The sequence below is a fragment of the Eurytemora carolleeae genome, unplaced genomic scaffold (assembly GCF_000591075.1).
Source record: "Eurytemora carolleeae unplaced genomic scaffold, Eaff_2.0 scaffold495, whole genome shotgun sequence".
Classification (NCBI taxonomy): Eukaryota; Metazoa; Arthropoda; class Copepoda; order Calanoida; family Temoridae; genus Eurytemora; species Eurytemora carolleeae.
In genome coordinates, this window is record NW_019397131.1 from 50,520 (window position 1) to 66,987 (window position 16,468).

A 16,468-nucleotide genomic window follows, 5' to 3' on the forward strand; every position below is an offset into this window, starting at 1 on the left:
CGACTTTAAAGGGACTGTAAAGGAAAAATGAAAGGGGATATAGGATGAAACCTGAGAATCTCAGGCGTTAAACGATACATATCAAAAATCTATCAGATGTTCCTGTCTCCAGAAATAAATATAAACTGTGTCAAATTTAGAAGGAAATCACGTGACCAGTATACTGCACTGCCATTGGCTGAAGTTCTGGTGACGTAATACCGACAATACGAACTATATGTAATAATTTTATCTATTAAAATTGCAAAATAAAAAAATTATAATAGGAGCAAACCTGAGATTTTCAGGCTCCTGTGGGATATCGTCGTTTTCAGATTGGTTGCGTATTTGTTGAATAAGATTTGTTTAATACTATAATTTTTATACAAAATTTTCGCATAAATTTGACACTGTCAGTTTTATATCAATTTCTCGAGACAGGAACATGAGATAGATGTTTTATATGTATATGTAAATGTTCAACGCCTGAGATTCTCAGGTTTCATTCTATTTTTCCTTTACAGTTCCTGCAAGTGTAGTAGAAAACATTGAAAAAATACTGATTTTGACTCATTTAATCAATGATTGTGATACTTAGCAAGTATCTACACGATTTGGCGACAAAGCAAGAAATCGAGTCCAAGAAGTCGGAATTAATAATTAGCCACAAAAAGGTTTTGATTGATTAACTAGTTTAAGGACATCAGAAAACTAGTTGAACTAATCTTAACTAGTTCATCAATCTTCTTGTTCATTAAATCCGACCTCAGGTGTTGTAGACAAACACTGTAATTCAATATTTTTAAACCCCATAAAATATAAATGTTTTTGTCAGGGCACTGTTACTCCTGGGGTATGGGAACGAATATGCAGCTGGGACATGGTGAAGACGACGTTTTAGTTCCAAACCTCATCAAGTAAGTCATCAAGTTCTCATCATCATCTAAAAGAAACTACTTAACTTTTATCTTGTCCTTCAAATAAATTGTATAATCCTGGTTCTCAACCCTTTTAAACCCACAATGAGAGTAGAAATAAGCTGGATTATGTCGTTTTCTATCTCTAGAAAATATAAATGAAGTCGCCTGAATTTGTGTTGAAAATCTCTTTAAGCCATTAAAAATTCCGAAGTTTGTCCCTCTTTTTTTAAAGAAACTTGTTCGAATAGTAGTTCAGCTCATAAAAAAGCAGTGCTTAGGATCCATTCAATTTTGATGCGGATGCGGATCCGGTTCCTGGATCTGCACTGGAAAAAATTTTCAAATTTTTGGTTTTATTTTTTTCGCTTATTTTTATCCTAAAACTTGATGAACCATTCAGAAATGAGGAAATTTTTATAATCTCTCTTTTTTCAAAAGTTCAGATTTGGGGTTTTGGAGTAAAAAAGGATTTTTTTGCAGTTTTTCGTTGATATTTTACCACTTGCGGATCCAACGGATCCGGATCCTAAGCACTGCTAAAAATGCTAAAACCAAGATTTTTTTCGACTAATACATTTATATTGATTGAGTTTTTGCTTTTTTTGCTAGCAATGTACTAAATTGTGGACGGTCGGCTCAGATCCAATATTGATAATGCCTAATGTTTTTAGGTCCAAACAACTGGAGAATAGAAGTGTAATAGCAGTTTCAAGCGGGGGACAGCATACTGTTATTCTAGCCAAGGATAACTAAACACCTGGACCCTGTACTGTACACTGTACACCTCATGTACATGAAATATCTTGTAGTAACATTTAATGTACTGCATAGGTTAATAAAGGTTTAATGTGTACATAACTATGTGTGATTGTGATTACTAAATGTACAGCTGAAAATGGGCCTCTGAACAACCTAGGATATATATTTTGGCAAAAATTCATCCCCTCGTTAAAACGTTTATAATAATTTATGGTCATGTGATGTCATGAATAAACGTGTTTGATTGTTGAAAATATATATCCATGTGTACAACTTGTCCTGTTCTATTTGTACGCTATGTAGCATAGCGTATAGCATATAGCTTTTTAGCCATTTTTTATTTATTCCTTTTTTTACAAAAAAAATTCTTTGAGAAATAAAATGAAATGGTTTTCCCCCAAACTTAAAACTGTAGATATAGTTTTAGTACGATACAAGTTAATTGTGATAAAGGGGGAAAGAGTGCTCACTTCTGTCGACTCCTAGATGTAAAATGACCCTCATAATAAAGCTGCCAAATGTGCTAGTCCTGTATACTTCAAGAATCGAGTGCTCTGTCCCCCCCCCACCCCTCCTTCCAACCCGCCCATGACCCTTCCCTCCAACTTGACTTCAAAATTATTTTGATGTTTTCATTTTTTAGATTTAAAATGGTTGTTCGTCGGGAACAAATAGAGGTTGGGGTTCCTTTGCCTCATTTACTGCATAGGTAAGGGGGTCCTTAGCAACTAGTAAAAGGGACAGTTGGCAAAATTTAAATCAACTATTCACGTATGTGCACAGTTTACGAAGGTACCCAATTATCATGGAGATATTCTTGCTTTTCTTTCTGTAAAATGTTCATCTAATTTGCTCGTTTATTATGACATAGACTTTCAGATTTATGCTTGAAAGATGTGAACTAAAATTGATGAAATTAGTCTCTTAACCAGATTCAAGATACCAGAGTTCGAATTTAAATAATAAATTTGAGCCGCACCTCAAATCCGCCAAAAACCGGTTTTAATTGAGCACCGGCTTAAATCTTGAAAAATTAATAACAATTTTAAGCGAATTCAACCATATTTAATGCACGGCTCAAATTCTTTAAATTCGGCCTCAGTTATTAGAGAAATTATCGTCTTTCAATCGTAACCATAGGAAAACGACAAAATCTCTCCTGATAATTGATAGTATATACTGTTGTGAATCAGGCATTTAAATCTTAAAAACGGGTTATTTTAAGTTAGTTCATGCGTAAATATGTCTTCCCTGTCCAATGAAGGTAGATCACTGAGCAATTGCAATCTCAAATTTAAATCTTACCATGTCCGTATCTAAAAGGTTCACCTTTTCAAAATCCTACAATATGGAAAGCTCATTCATGAAAGAATGTTAGCTTTTAGATGTTTATTTTCATTCAGCCATTTGTGAGTCCTCCAAGATATAAATATGTTCGGGGATTTTTTTTATTAAATTGAAGGTTTTCCAAAAATCTTTAAAACAAACTAATTTAAATTTAATATTTTAAGCTCTGATGTTTGCCGACTGTCTGCAGATCTTCTCAAATATATTCTTGTTCAACAAAACCAAATACCGAAGAGATACGATCTTCTAATTCAGGTATAAACAAAAATATTTCAATATTTAATTAAAATTCCCTCCCGACTCCCCTTTTAATGTTTTAGAAACAGCTCTCTGTAAATAAAGCGGCATGTAAGATTTACAAAAGTACCCTTAACTTTTGCTCGAGCATGGATGAATGAGATGTACTTATTTTTTAGCTGATGTTTATATTTAACAAAATCGTGGTGTTGCGAAATATGGCTGCAGAGCCTCAGAGGGAAAATTGTGACACTAATAGTTTCCAATTAAAAAAAAAATGTCGATCGTTGGGGATGTTTAAAGCAGTGTTTCGGATCCGGATCCGGTCGGATCCGTATCATTTGGTCGGATCCGGATCCGTATCAGGAAACGTTGATATGGATCCGGGTAGCGCCAAAAATTAACCAAAACCATGGAATAAATAAATCAAAATGGTTCGTAAATGTATTATTTACATTTTACATGACGAAAATTTTTCAAAATATTTTATAAATTATAACCTTGCATAACATTTAATAGGGAAAATCCGATTCACAGAATCAAAAGTTACCTCGGATTCGGATCCGGATCCATCATCACGGATGCGGATCCGCGGATCCGGATCCGAATCAAAATTATATGGATCCGAAACACTGGTTTAAAGGGTACTGTTGTGAATCGAGTTTTCACTCATGTTGGGTCACTGGAAATTACGTATTCACACTCAAAATCGAAAGAAAAAAAATTAAATTTAAAAAATTTTGTTTGTTAGGACAGAAACCGGTTTTCTGATAAACATTCAGCTGATGCAGTACGTGAACCTCCACCCCTGGCTGAGACAACAAATATTAGAATAATACTAAGAGAGCAGAAAGGAATAATTTAAACCCGAACCATTATGAAAATTACAGCTCTAAATTCAATTTATGTGGATGTTTTTTTATGCCATACACAATGTGGATGTTTTTTATGCCATACACAATCTGGATGTTTTTTTATGCCATACACAATGTGGATGTTTTTTATGCCATACACAATGTGGATGTTTTTTATGCCATACACATTGTGGTTTTTTATTCAATAAAAATATGGATTGGAAACTGAACTTGCTACTTTTTGACCTTATAAGACCTTAATAAAACTTTTCCAAAAAGTTTGAGAAGATGTATTTGCTAAGTTAAGCAGTATAAAACAAACTGAACATTCATAAAGCTAAATTTTAAATTGAGGTTTAGTGTAATTCGTGAAATATATTACAAATCCACAAAGGAAAATATGAAAATCTATGAGTAAAGAAATGATATAATAGACATTTTCAAACGAGATGAAATAATCTTGATGTATTCTTTACCAAAGATGTTTTCTTGCACGATAGGATTACTAGTATGGAACCGAACAGATATGATGAAAAGGGGGCGGGGGGCTGGTTTTAATCTCCTAAACTTTTAAAGATTATCCACAGATTTAAATTTCATAAGCTTTGATCTGTCAACTTGTTAAAACCTTTATTTTGATGCTAGAACATAGAAAGAAGAAAAGGTTAGAGGAGAAATATCTCAAGAAAGTTTCACACTTCCTAGGTTAGTTAATTTTATTCTTATTATTTTCCCGAGTTTTCTTGTTAAAATATGTTTTGGGATGTTTTGGGTTGATAAAAAGAATTGCACAAAAATAGGCGTGCAAGTTTTCCTAAATTCAGCGAGTAACCCCCTGAAATACGCTTTGTGGAAGTTTACCGGACATTTGGAGGGAAACTGAAAATAGAAAGGGGAACGGGGCTTAGTGGTTTTAAAGGGCAAAGGAGAGGGGGTCCTGAGATTATATCAATTATGTTTTTTGAATTTATATTTATTAAGATGAATGTGAAGAAATGCTGGCTGGACTGACCACTATGATAGAAGAAGAATTACAAGATATAGTTTCCATCAGGTAATTCAGTACTAATTATAAATCTGTTTGAATGAATGTACTGCGGTATATATTTCATTTTTTTTCCAAATATCATATTTTCGCCCCAATAAAATCTTGCATACCAAAACCAGCAGGTAAAAGTTCTATTTTTTATTTCCCTTTTCCCTTCGATTTTTCATGTTTTCCTTTTCCCCTTCTCTTTCCCCCTTTCCCATTTTTTCTTTATTTTTCCCCCCCAACCCCTTACTTTGCTCGTACATAAATAAAAGAAAAATGTACAAGAAATGCGCTAGTCACTTTTGTAGAGAAACCACAAATTATCAGTTTTTAAACTTGTTAACATTGATGCATAAGTAGGGGGTGTATTGTTTTAAGAATTTTGATGATTTTGGGGGGAGGGTTGGGGGGATGAATAATTAAACATTAATACTGTAGGCAAGTTTTTTCCTTCTTTTAATATTTTTCTACCCCCAAAGTAATCCGTATTTCCCAATTCAGCGAATATAACCCCAGAGGGGGGGGGTGAGATTTTCAAACAGGGTTTCGAATAAATATATGAGAAGATATACATTATACACCCCTGAATGCAAGACTGATGCTAATATTCCAGGTTCAATATCGGAGCTACTCCTGTATCCCCTAAGATCTCTTATATTCTTCTCCTACCTGAGACGTTTACTCCTACGCCGAACCCTGCCTCCAGGTACCTTATTTCATAGGTTCAAATATTCTTTCAAAAAAAAATTTTTCTTTAGAAATTACTTTTTGTCTTGGGACAAACGCGCCAATTACATATTCTTGGGCTGTTAAGACTTCACTAAGTTAAGACAAAATCTGTGCCAAGGTCTGTGGCTAGAACAGAATGACAGAATGATTATTGGGCAAAACTTATCGTTTTCCACATTATGATGTTTAATTTGACGAATTTATCTCCTTAAAGCGAGAGTTATTTATTATTACAAACGGTTTCGGCAGCGTTAAAGATCGAACCGCCACCAAGGGAGTATTCCAGATAAGTTTTTGCCCTCGAGTTTTAGAATACATATTTATTTCAGACCTGGATCATTACTGTTCAGAACCCTAGTTACAGACGAGAATATTTTTAGGTGAGAATACCTTTGACTAAAGTGATTGTAAGCGTATTTTCATGTGNTTTTCTGGGCAATAGTTAGGATAAAAGTTTTCTGTCTTTTGCAGTGCTTAGGATCCATTTAATTTTGATGCGGATCCTGAATCCGCACTGGAAAAAATGAATCCAGATCCAGGTCATTTCTATAAGTATTACTGAATTTTTTTAACAAAAAATAATTTTAAAATTTTTTGTTTTATTTTTTCGAATATTTTTATCCTAAAACTTGATGAACCATTCAGAAAGTAGGAAATTTTTATAATCTCTTTTTTTCAAAAGTTCAGACTTTGGTTTTAGGATTAAAAAAGGTTTTTTGCAGTTTTTGGTTGATATTTTACCCCTTAGATCCGGATCCGTGGATCCGCATATTTTTGCGGATCCGGATCCAGGAAGCCAAAATCTTGGGGATCCAACGGATCCGGATCCTAAGCACTGGTCTTTTGTTTCGCAACCATCGTGAAAACTTATCCCCAACACGGCTATGAAGAACGGAGAAACAATCTTCTATATTCATTCATCTCAAACTGGTGGCTTCATACTGAAAAAAAACATAACATTAGCATGATAATTCGATAGGTTACAAGATTTATAAGAATATATAATAATAATTGCAAATATCATTCATACCTATGACGCTTAGGGGATATAATAAAAAAGTCTCGAAACCGTAAATAAAGTTAACTGACAATATTGCTATGAAGTTTGTACTAGGTAATCGCAATATGATGTTTATTGTTTACAAATATAAACCAGTTCCCAAGTGTACTGCACAGTGCACAATTGGGATGACTTTAAAAATAAATAGTACAAAAAGCATGTCTTTTGTCTATCCATACTCCGAAAATCAGCGAATTATCGCGAAACTCTTTAAACATGTTGAATTATGTCAATTTTAATTACGTCTGTTAAAGAAAAGACGATGAGCCTCTTTCTGTATCTATTTATTTATCTGACCTAGGATATAGTCAAATTTGTCTGTCCAATTATACCTGTTGTATTTTCCCATCCGACAAATATATAGCTAAACTATTTTGAATTTCTACCTAGTATACCTATACTTTTTTTTGGTTTTGTTTATTTTCATTTTATTTTACCTTTGTGTACGAAAAAAATCTATAATAATAATGTTCATTTTAAACTTGATTGTAAACAAAAGTGGCACGAAGAGTCTCAAATTCTTAGTTATTTCTTTTTCTAGATTAAGTTCTGAGCGAACTCCTGTGAAAAACTTGTTTCTATCTATAGAGAAGAAATCGATCAAACCCACAGGTCTGTTTTTTACATACAAGTTAACCCATATCTTGAGACTTAGAAATTTTTTTTAAGAAGTGTCTTCGTGACCATTTTTCAACGGGTTTTATATTATTATGCAGGGTGTCCCACGAAACATGACAGGTGGTGAATAGTTTTCAATGTCTTCTTCCATGAAACTGCATTAGTTATTCAAGACTTTTTGCAATTTATTTCGTTACTTAAATATATATTTGTCTGAAATCAATTTTACTGTAATATTAATGCCTTTCAGTATTTTTAATCATCATCTTTGATATCAAACAACTTAACAAATCATGGAAGAAGTCATTTTAAACTATTCACTAACTGTCATGTTTCGTGGGACACTCTATACCTAAATCTCTGTAATTGTAAACACAGATAAATACCTATGAAATATGCGGAAACAGTTTTAAAGAACTTTTTTTTTAAATTAAAAGGTGTGTTTAAACCTTTTTTTTAAAATAATAACGAGTCTTTGTTCTGTCTATTTTTTTATTTAGAAACTTGTTCCACCTATTTTATAATTTAGAAACTGTGTTTGTACCTACATGTGTACCAGAAACCAAGCGTGGTGTTCAAATTTATATCAAACTCTTCTATCAATTAAGAGGTATTTCTCAACTAGTTCTCAATAATGCCCCCTCCCCACCCCCTCTTATTGCACCCTCAATTTATTGTATCCATTAAAAAATTGATTCATATAAAAAAATGGCTTTTCAGCCTATGTTACCCCGAGGCCAGGGTTTCCTAGAAAAATGTCAACCAATTTGGTCCAGCCAGCCGTTTAGTCGTATATATGAGAGAAGAGCTTTATTATATAGAAATAATTTCCTTAAAAATAAAAGTTGTTTTATTGAATTTTTTACTGCTTTTTTCAAGCTTTTTATTTTTAGAACCAGTACTACTTCTTTCCACGCAGCAAAAGCAAGAACAAGATTTCAAAAAACCTGAAACCGCGGAAACCCGGAAACGGGTTGATTCCGGAAACTATCAAACCCCAGGTATTTGAAATCAATACATCTCATGTCCGTGTTTTGAACATTCAAGGTTTTGGGTTTTAAAGAGGCTCCAAAAGAATTATAAGATGCTTATTGCTTAACTTAAAGCAAAATCTATAATTATTTGCTTGCTTGTATTACTTCACTTGCTGAGAACCTAGCTTTGCTTGGAAGCTAGCCTTTCTCTATAAGTCGGCCCATTTTTAATTTGACCAAGCTCAGAACATTTTGATGGTTCTAATGGGTCCCCTAATCAAAATTTGAGGCAAATTGGTCAAGGAGTTAACATACAAACAAACACAGACAAGCAAGGATTACTTCTTCATATATATATTTATATGTTCATACTGATGATTGCATAAAAGCATGAAACAATTTGTTTATGAATAAAATGTTATAAGAAGATTGTTGCGTTTCAACTGATATTTATATGTATATATATCTCTATTTGTCTGTGTGTTTGTAAGTCCGATCATAACTCATAAACCCCTAGACCGATTTCCGTAGTTTACGACAAAGCGCCGGTAAACAGCGGGACTGACAATGATTACTAATGTATCATATATATAAAATAGTAATGTTTTTGTATTCTCGATCATAACTCAGGAACCCCTTGGGCCTTGACTGATTTGCCTCAAATTTTGATTGGGGAACTTGAGAGGACCACGGGGATGTTCTTAGCTTGGTTTCGGAATTCTAAGCTGAGTGGATTGATTTTTCTCGCTAAAATTTAGTTTCTCATTTAATCAACCAAGTGCGGGTAAACAGCGTGAGTGACTATGAGTAACCTGGGCAGGGCGGGTCCCGGCAATTCAGCATTTTTAGCCTTTATTATGCATATACTAAATAGATGCATAGATAACAAACGAATCAATTTTACAATTGGTCGGAAAACTAATTTTGCGCTAAGTAATGAGAGAAAATACAAAGCAATATTATAAACATCTCAGATAACCTTGAGAGTTTACAAAAACGAGAATGTCGTGAGATTACAAGTTACAAAGACAGTCCCTTTAATTATTTTTTAACATATGATACAGTATACACCCCTGGATGTAAATATTATCTCCATGAATAGTAGGAATGAAGGATGTCAGAGGGAGGACTGGACAAGCTTCTTTAACTCCAGACTTCATGGATATGTGCACACCCTATGAGGTAGGAAACAAAAAAAATTATAAACCCCCCGCCCGCTCCACACTTTCGGAAATGATATTTTACTTAAACTGATACAAAAAATCGAAGATTTTTTCTAAAATTCTGAAACACAAATTTCGGAATTACAATTTTTGGTATTTTCTCAATTCGACACTATGTCCCCTAGCCGCTTTCAACACTAGGTCTCCGATCGTGTTTTAATTAACTGCAGCGCTTGACCCCCATGAATGGTTTTTATCCCCCCCCCCCCCTCTGACCTGGATCCATGGATCCGTTAATTGTTGCGGATCAAACGGATTTGGATCCGGATCCTAAGCATTAATTCAATGTCTATGAACTGTAAAAAAAAGAGACTTTTTTCTAGAATGGTATTCGAGATTTGTCGTCCAAACAGCACTCCCCTGGTGATTTACATTCTAGGTAATATATCAACTAAGGACCTCGGATTGCTTGTTGAGTTTCTTAAACCAACTTTTTGAGTTTTCTAAAAAAAATTATGTATTGATATTTCAAAATCTTGTAAAATATATTTCCACTAAGTCATACTTGCAAACAACTTTAAACTTAAGGAAGAATATTAATTTTGAAGAACCAATAATAATTCCGATTTTTTAGGAGGAGGTATTTCTCCAACGAGTTTGGTACACCAATCTCAACTTCGATGTACACTTGCACAAAACGAAACTTTGGCTCCATGGAACTATTTACAGGTTCTATGGAACTATGTACACCGGCAGGGAAGACATTAAGTACATGTACACCTGGTACAAATAGAAGATTTAGTGGAATGGAGCTATGTACCCCATTCACTTCATGTACAAAACGACTGAGTAACATGGATTTATGTACTAATAGGAGAATAAGCGGGATGGAATTATGTACACCCAACACCGGGAGTTATAAGAAACCGCTGACTACCGAGCCATGTACCCCGTACACTTCATGTACAAAACTGAGTAACATGGATCTATGTACGCCTTATGTTGACACCTATAGACGAACAAGCAGCTGTATGGAGTTATGTACACCTTTTGCAGAGATCAAATCAGTAATTCATGATCCGTGTACTCCGTACACAGATAACAGGTTTACGAGTATGGATTTATGTACACCATGTACGAATACTCAAGGATTGAGTAATATAAGATTAAGCATGAAGGATATTGCTAGAAAATCTGTAAGATTTCATCTTGCCAGTCCAGAGCATAATACTGATCATGATTTACAGGATGATCACGATGGACAGAATGGCCATGGACAGGATGACCTCAAGAATGGCGATGAATTTTATAGATTAGATTATTCTGTAATTCAGACGAATGTAGTTAACTCTATGGACAAGAATCTAATTGAAGAAGTTTTAACAGCGTTCCAAGAAGTCAACATGTGCTCAGAAACAAGATCAGAAGCAGCTTCTGTTAAAGAAGGAGCAGCACTGGATACAGAAGCAGGTAAAGAAAGAGCGGCATGTAAAGAAGGAGCTTCTGACAAAGAAGAAGCCGCATTTAATACTAAAGTATGTAATGAAGGAGCTTCTGATAAAGAAGGAGCAGCATTTGGTACAGAAGCATGTAAAGAAGCTTCTGACAAAGGAGAAGCATTTGATACTGACGCATGTAATGAAGGAGCAGCATTTGATGCCAAAGCATGTAAAGAAGCAGCTTCTGTCAAAGAAGGGGGAGTATTAGATGCTGAAGTATTGTATAAAGAAGACGCCTTAGTTTTAGAAGCTGTCGAGTTTGAAAAATCAGCTGTAAGCCTGGATCCTGCAGAAGCTTCCAACTCAATTGAAGCGAATTTAACCTACTGGGTCACCTGGCCTCGCCCTGTCAAAGGGTTTTCAGATCTTCCATTCTAGAAACCTGTGGTGTTTATTTTAAACTTAAAATTACATCTAGAAACCTGATGTTGAGTTAGAACTTAGATTTTAGAACCTTGTGATGTTGAGTTAAAACTTAAAATTACATTTTAGAAACTTGTAATGTTTAATTTAAACTTTGTATTGCAATTTAGAACCTTGTGATGTTTAATTTAAACTTTAAATTACATCTTGAAACTTGTGATGTTTAATTTAAGCTTTATATTACATCTTGAAACTTGTGATGTTTAATTTTAACTCTTGTGATATTAAATTTAAACTTTAAATTACAATTAGAAACTTGCGATGTTTAATTTAAACTTTATATTGCAGTTTAGAACCTTGTGATGTTTAATTTATACTTTAAATTACAGTTAGAACCTTGTGATGTTTAGTTTAATCTTTAAATTACATTTAGAACCTTGTGATGTTTAATTTAAACTTTAAATTACATTTAGAACCTTGTGATGTTTAATTTAAACTTTAAATTACATTTAGAACCTTGTGATGTTTAATTTAAGCTTTAAATTACAGCTAGAAACTTGTGATGACATATTAAAGCTTGGAATTCCATTTTTTAAATTTGTTATGCTACATAAAACTTTGACTTTTATTTTATAAATATATTTTTATGATTTCGTTTCAAAATAAATCTTTTATCTCAATACTCAAAAAAAAGATCAGAAAATGGGTTAATAGGCATTTAATCTTCAGTAGAGTAGAAGCATTGTTATAATCTTGCCATAGCCATTGATGTGAGAATATTTAGTACTTCAATGCGTTAGTGCAAGAGCTTTTAGGACTCCTTTAAATTTTCATAAGTAAGGATAAACAGATTCGCTGATATTTTTATTTAATGTTTTATTTTTTTAATTCATCCGTATAATTGTTTACAGTTTTGAAAATATTAGAATGTATGTAGTTGTATCTTGTCTGGGAACTCTTGTATTGTTGATATCGAGATTCTTGATCTTTTGTTAATCTGCTGATTTGTTTGAAATTAAATAGATTTTTTTACGGTCTAAGTCGTATGTTGCATCTTTCTGAATTTGTATGGATACTACGTTCCTCGGTATTAGTCGTTTTTAACAATTTTCTCCTTATAGACGCAACAGATAGAAGTAAGATTAGAAGCGATCAATAGCGTTTTTTTATCGCATTTAGCCTAGACCCCCTTTCATTTTTCGCGAACACTCCCATTAAAATTATTTCAGTAGAATCATTCATTCAATAAAACATTTCAGGAAAAAAATTTTTAGTTTTTTTAAATGTTTGTGCCAAATAATCATTCGTTTAGTAAAAAAAACTAAAGGTTTTTAAAAATATCTTTTCAAAATTTGTTTATTCAGTATAAAAAATATCGTTTTCTCCAAGTTTGTTAAAACAATTTTAAATTCTGGAGAGCTCCACTTGATGAAATACCAAATGATATAATTGTATTCCTCAAGTGGTTGTTTGGAAAGGGCCGAGTTTTTTTACCTATCACATTNATTTGTTTATTCAGTATAAAAAATATCGTTTTCTCCAAGTTTGTTAAAACAATTTTAAATTCTGGAGAGCTCCACTTGATGAAATACCAAATGATATAATTGTATTCCTCAAGTGGTTGTTTGGAAAGGGCCGAGTTTTTTTACCTATCACATTTTTTGCTTTCTTCGGATTTTCTTCAAAAAATTAAATGTGACAAAAATTTCACAAATATTTTTGGAGCAAAGAAAAAAAAATCCGCAAAACAAATTTTTAAAGAAATTTTATTGTTTTAAATTGTTGAAAAATGTTTTTTCTATTGTTTTCCAAAGTTTCATCAAAAATTGAATGAGATAAAAGAAAATTTAAACCAACCATTTGCATTTTTGAAATCATAACAAATAATAGATTATAATTTTTTAAACACTTCCTACAGATTTCTACTCTAATTTTTTTTTAAAAACGTAGGATTTTTTAGAGGAAAAAGAAAATATGTAATTCTGTAAGTTTCTCCTTTATACTTTAAACATTACATTTTCCCTAGTCTATGCTACATAAATTTTTGAAGTCGTTTCGTTGATGGTTTTTTGGTTAAAAGTTACCGTTAGTTAACGATCTCAATTTTAATAATGGCGTTAACGGAAAATTTTCAACAACGTTAAGGGCTCCAGTCGTTAATGGTACCGTTATTACAGAATTAACGGCGCGAAGCGGCAAAAAAAACTTTAATGGTTAATGTAATCGTTAGCTGCCTATTACATTATTATGGCACAAAGCACCAAAAAAATAAATTGTTTTAACAGTTTATGAAATCATTAATAATTGTGAACACAGAAAACAACATTTAAAAACATTAAATACTTTTAAAAAAATACTTACACAAGTTTCATGCAATTTTGAGCAGAAAAAAATACGAAATTCACCATTTTTGTTTTTAACCGTTAATATTTTTCAAAAACTGCATATCCGTTTTGTTAACGTTTTAAAAATTAACGCTTTTTGCCGTTCATTAACAGACTCTTACATTAATTTTCGAAAAATTTTCTTCCGTTTACGATGCTTGAACAGTCACCCGGTTGCACGAAACCGCGAAGCAAAGGCACTGCACAGTAGCTTGAGAATTGGACCGATTTCACCATGAAGGCTTGGCACCCTCTCTGTCAGTCCTACATAAATTCACTATTTAAAATAACGATTTTTCAGACAGAATAACAAAAACCAATGTAAAGTCTATTCAATGTTCCTAAAGTTAAATTACTGTATAAATGTACCCTGTTTACCTACTTACGAATTTCACCAACGGTTCGTAAATACGCCTATTTTTCGTAAAATACACGTACTCTAAAACAAAAACTTTTCGTTTTTTGGTAAATTTTTCGAAATCCGAATCCCTCCAGTGGAATTATAAACCCCCAGGATGGATATCCGAATCCCTCTTGCGGAATTATAAACACCCAGGATGGATATCCTAAATCCCTCCAGTGGAATTATAAACCCCCAGGATGGATTTCTGAATCCCTACAATGGAATTATAAACCCCCAGGATGAATTTCTGAATCCCTCCAGTGGAATTATAAACCCCCAGAATGGATATCGGAATCCCTCCAATGGAATTTTAAACCCCCAGAATGAATATCCGAATCGCTCCAGTGGAATTATAAACCCCCGGGATGGATATCCGAATCCCTCCAATGGAATTATAAACTCCCAGGATGGATATCAAAATCCCTCCAATGAAATTATAAACCCCCAGGATGGATATCCAAATCCCTCCAATGAAATTATAAACCCCCAGGATGGATATCCGAATCCTTCCAGTGGAAATATAAAACCCCCAGGATGGATATCCGAATCCCCCCAGTGGAATTATAAACCCCCAGGATGGATATCTGAATCCCTCTAGTGGAATGTAACTCACCCTGTGTAAAGTTTCATCTTGTAAATAGCAAGTTTAAAAAACCCTCCAGTGGAATTATAAACCCAGAGGATATAAATCTGCATCCCTGCAGTGGAATATATGATGTATATATGAATGAATATATGCTAAGTATAAAAAATATCAAACGAAAAGCTCCTTGTTTATTTATGATAAGTATGTATGACTTACATGTATATGAGATAAGAAGATAGGGGTGGGGATCGTTGTTGCAAGTTCCCAAGAAAAAATTGTATCTCAGATTTTCTTTAAACGAATTTTTTAAACTTGCAAAAATCGTTTTTTGGTTCATTTTACATCAAATATTATAAATTCAAAATTTGAAAGCGAAAATTGTTCCTAAAATTGTTTTTAAAACTATCCCCTTCCTTAGATAAAGATAAAGGTTTGTTTTAGTTTTACTTAAACAATGGAATTCGTAACACTGTAGTATTCTCGCACTACTAAACTTATGCAACAAATTAGCAAACTTAAATTGACACTTTGATGAGATTTCACTTCAAGTTATCCAACTTGTTTAATCTATCATCTGTGCAACCTGAAGACATTGCAGATCGGGTTATTCCTATCACTCGGGCCTAACCCTCATGCGCCGTTAATATCTTTGCAACCTGGCATTACTATACTTCAGCTATCTCAATATACAGAGTAAGCCTTATATAATTGTATGCACGTGCAATTATTATCACCCAAAGTAATAAAGTCATTCTTACAACATAATTACATTTATTTACATATTTATAATTGCATATATACATCACAGAAATTTATTAATTTATTTTGCAAACTTTCATGTTTTTGTGTCATTGTTTTGACATTTATCAATATCAACAAGTGTATCAGAATTTCATGTCTTTTTTTAATATCTATTTTTCAGAGTCATATTAATGACATTTCTACCACTTTTTACTCCGTGTGCCACTATAGTTTGAGTATAAGTAAATATTTCCATTTACTGTTATAGTGCCGATATAAGGATTTATCTCTGTTGGATAATGAGCTAGATAGAAAGATAGATATGTTACCGCCATGCAATTTTTTTATTGGTTCAGAATAGACACCAAACACATGACTGAACCCAGATTGGATCAGGCGCTAATGGAGTGGTGCTCCCCCCCCCTACCAGAAAAGCTTAACATTATCATAAGTCTAAATATTAAAATGTTACGAAGAACGATGGGTTTTTGAAAAAACCGGATTTCCTGTTCAGGAAAACATTAGTTGAAAATTCAAATCTCATTACCGCTATTCTTTTAAATACTTTTTATTTTCTCTTTTTCTAACATATCCTTTACCTAAATTTCTATGTAAAATAGTTGTATAAGCAAGCTTTATAGTTGAGAACGAATAAAAGTTAATTTGAAATAAATTTTTTCTTTTCTGAAAATCCGATTTGCACCAAAAAAGTACTTTTGACAAAATCTTTTTTAAAGGAAAAGACTGACTATAGGTTTGGTAGTTGAACTGATTATTGTGAAAAATATCAGGATTGATGTGTTTTATATTTGACGAAAT

General features: G+C 33.0%; 2 protein-coding genes across 3 annotated transcripts in view; both read left to right on the top strand.

Moving 5' to 3' along the window:
* LOC111712196 (regulator of chromosome condensation) overlaps positions 1-2,302 on the top strand; it is a 12,031-nt gene extending 9,729 nt beyond the window's left edge. Inside the window, exons 15-16 of the mRNA XM_023486741.1 lie at positions 815-896; positions 1,571-2,302. Coding sequence (XP_023342509.1) covers positions 815-896; positions 1,571-1,652 — 164 coding nt within the window. The 3' untranslated portion in view covers positions 1,653-2,302. The remainder of the gene's footprint in view (positions 1-814; positions 897-1,570) is intronic.
* Positions 2,270-12,190, top strand: LOC111712198 (uncharacterized). Of its 2 annotated transcripts, none has more exons than XM_023486743.1 (13): positions 2,270-2,367; positions 3,170-3,260; positions 3,994-4,096; positions 4,742-4,801; positions 5,078-5,150; positions 5,743-5,835; positions 6,188-6,238; positions 7,460-7,530; positions 8,066-8,146; positions 8,430-8,537; positions 9,613-9,692; positions 10,057-10,112; positions 10,308-12,190. In XM_023486743.1, exons 1-13 carry the CDS (start codon positions 2,285-2,287, stop codon positions 11,548-11,550), a joined length of 2,193 nt encoding a protein of 730 aa, XP_023342511.1. In that variant the 5' UTR covers positions 2,270-2,284; the 3' UTR covers positions 11,551-12,190. The 2 variants fall into 2 exon arrangements, with proteins under 2 accessions (XP_023342511.1, XP_023342513.1); XM_023486745.1 differs by having other exon boundaries at positions 9,616-9,692.
* The last annotated feature ends 4,278 nt before the right edge of the window (positions 12,191-16,468 follow it).

Coding starts and splice junctions, on each gene's coding strand:
- LOC111712198 (XM_023486743.1), top strand. CDS start 2,285: ATGTTTTCATTTTTTAGATTTAAAATGGTTGTTCGTCGGGAACAAATA. Junction 4,802..5,077: donor GAAAGTTTCACACTTCCTAG/GTTAGTTAATTT, acceptor ATATTTATTAAG/ATGAATGTGAAGAAATGCTG. Junction 9,693..10,056: donor ATATGTGCACACCCTATGAG/GTAGGAAACAAA, acceptor ACTTTTTTCTAG/AATGGTATTCGAGATTTGTC.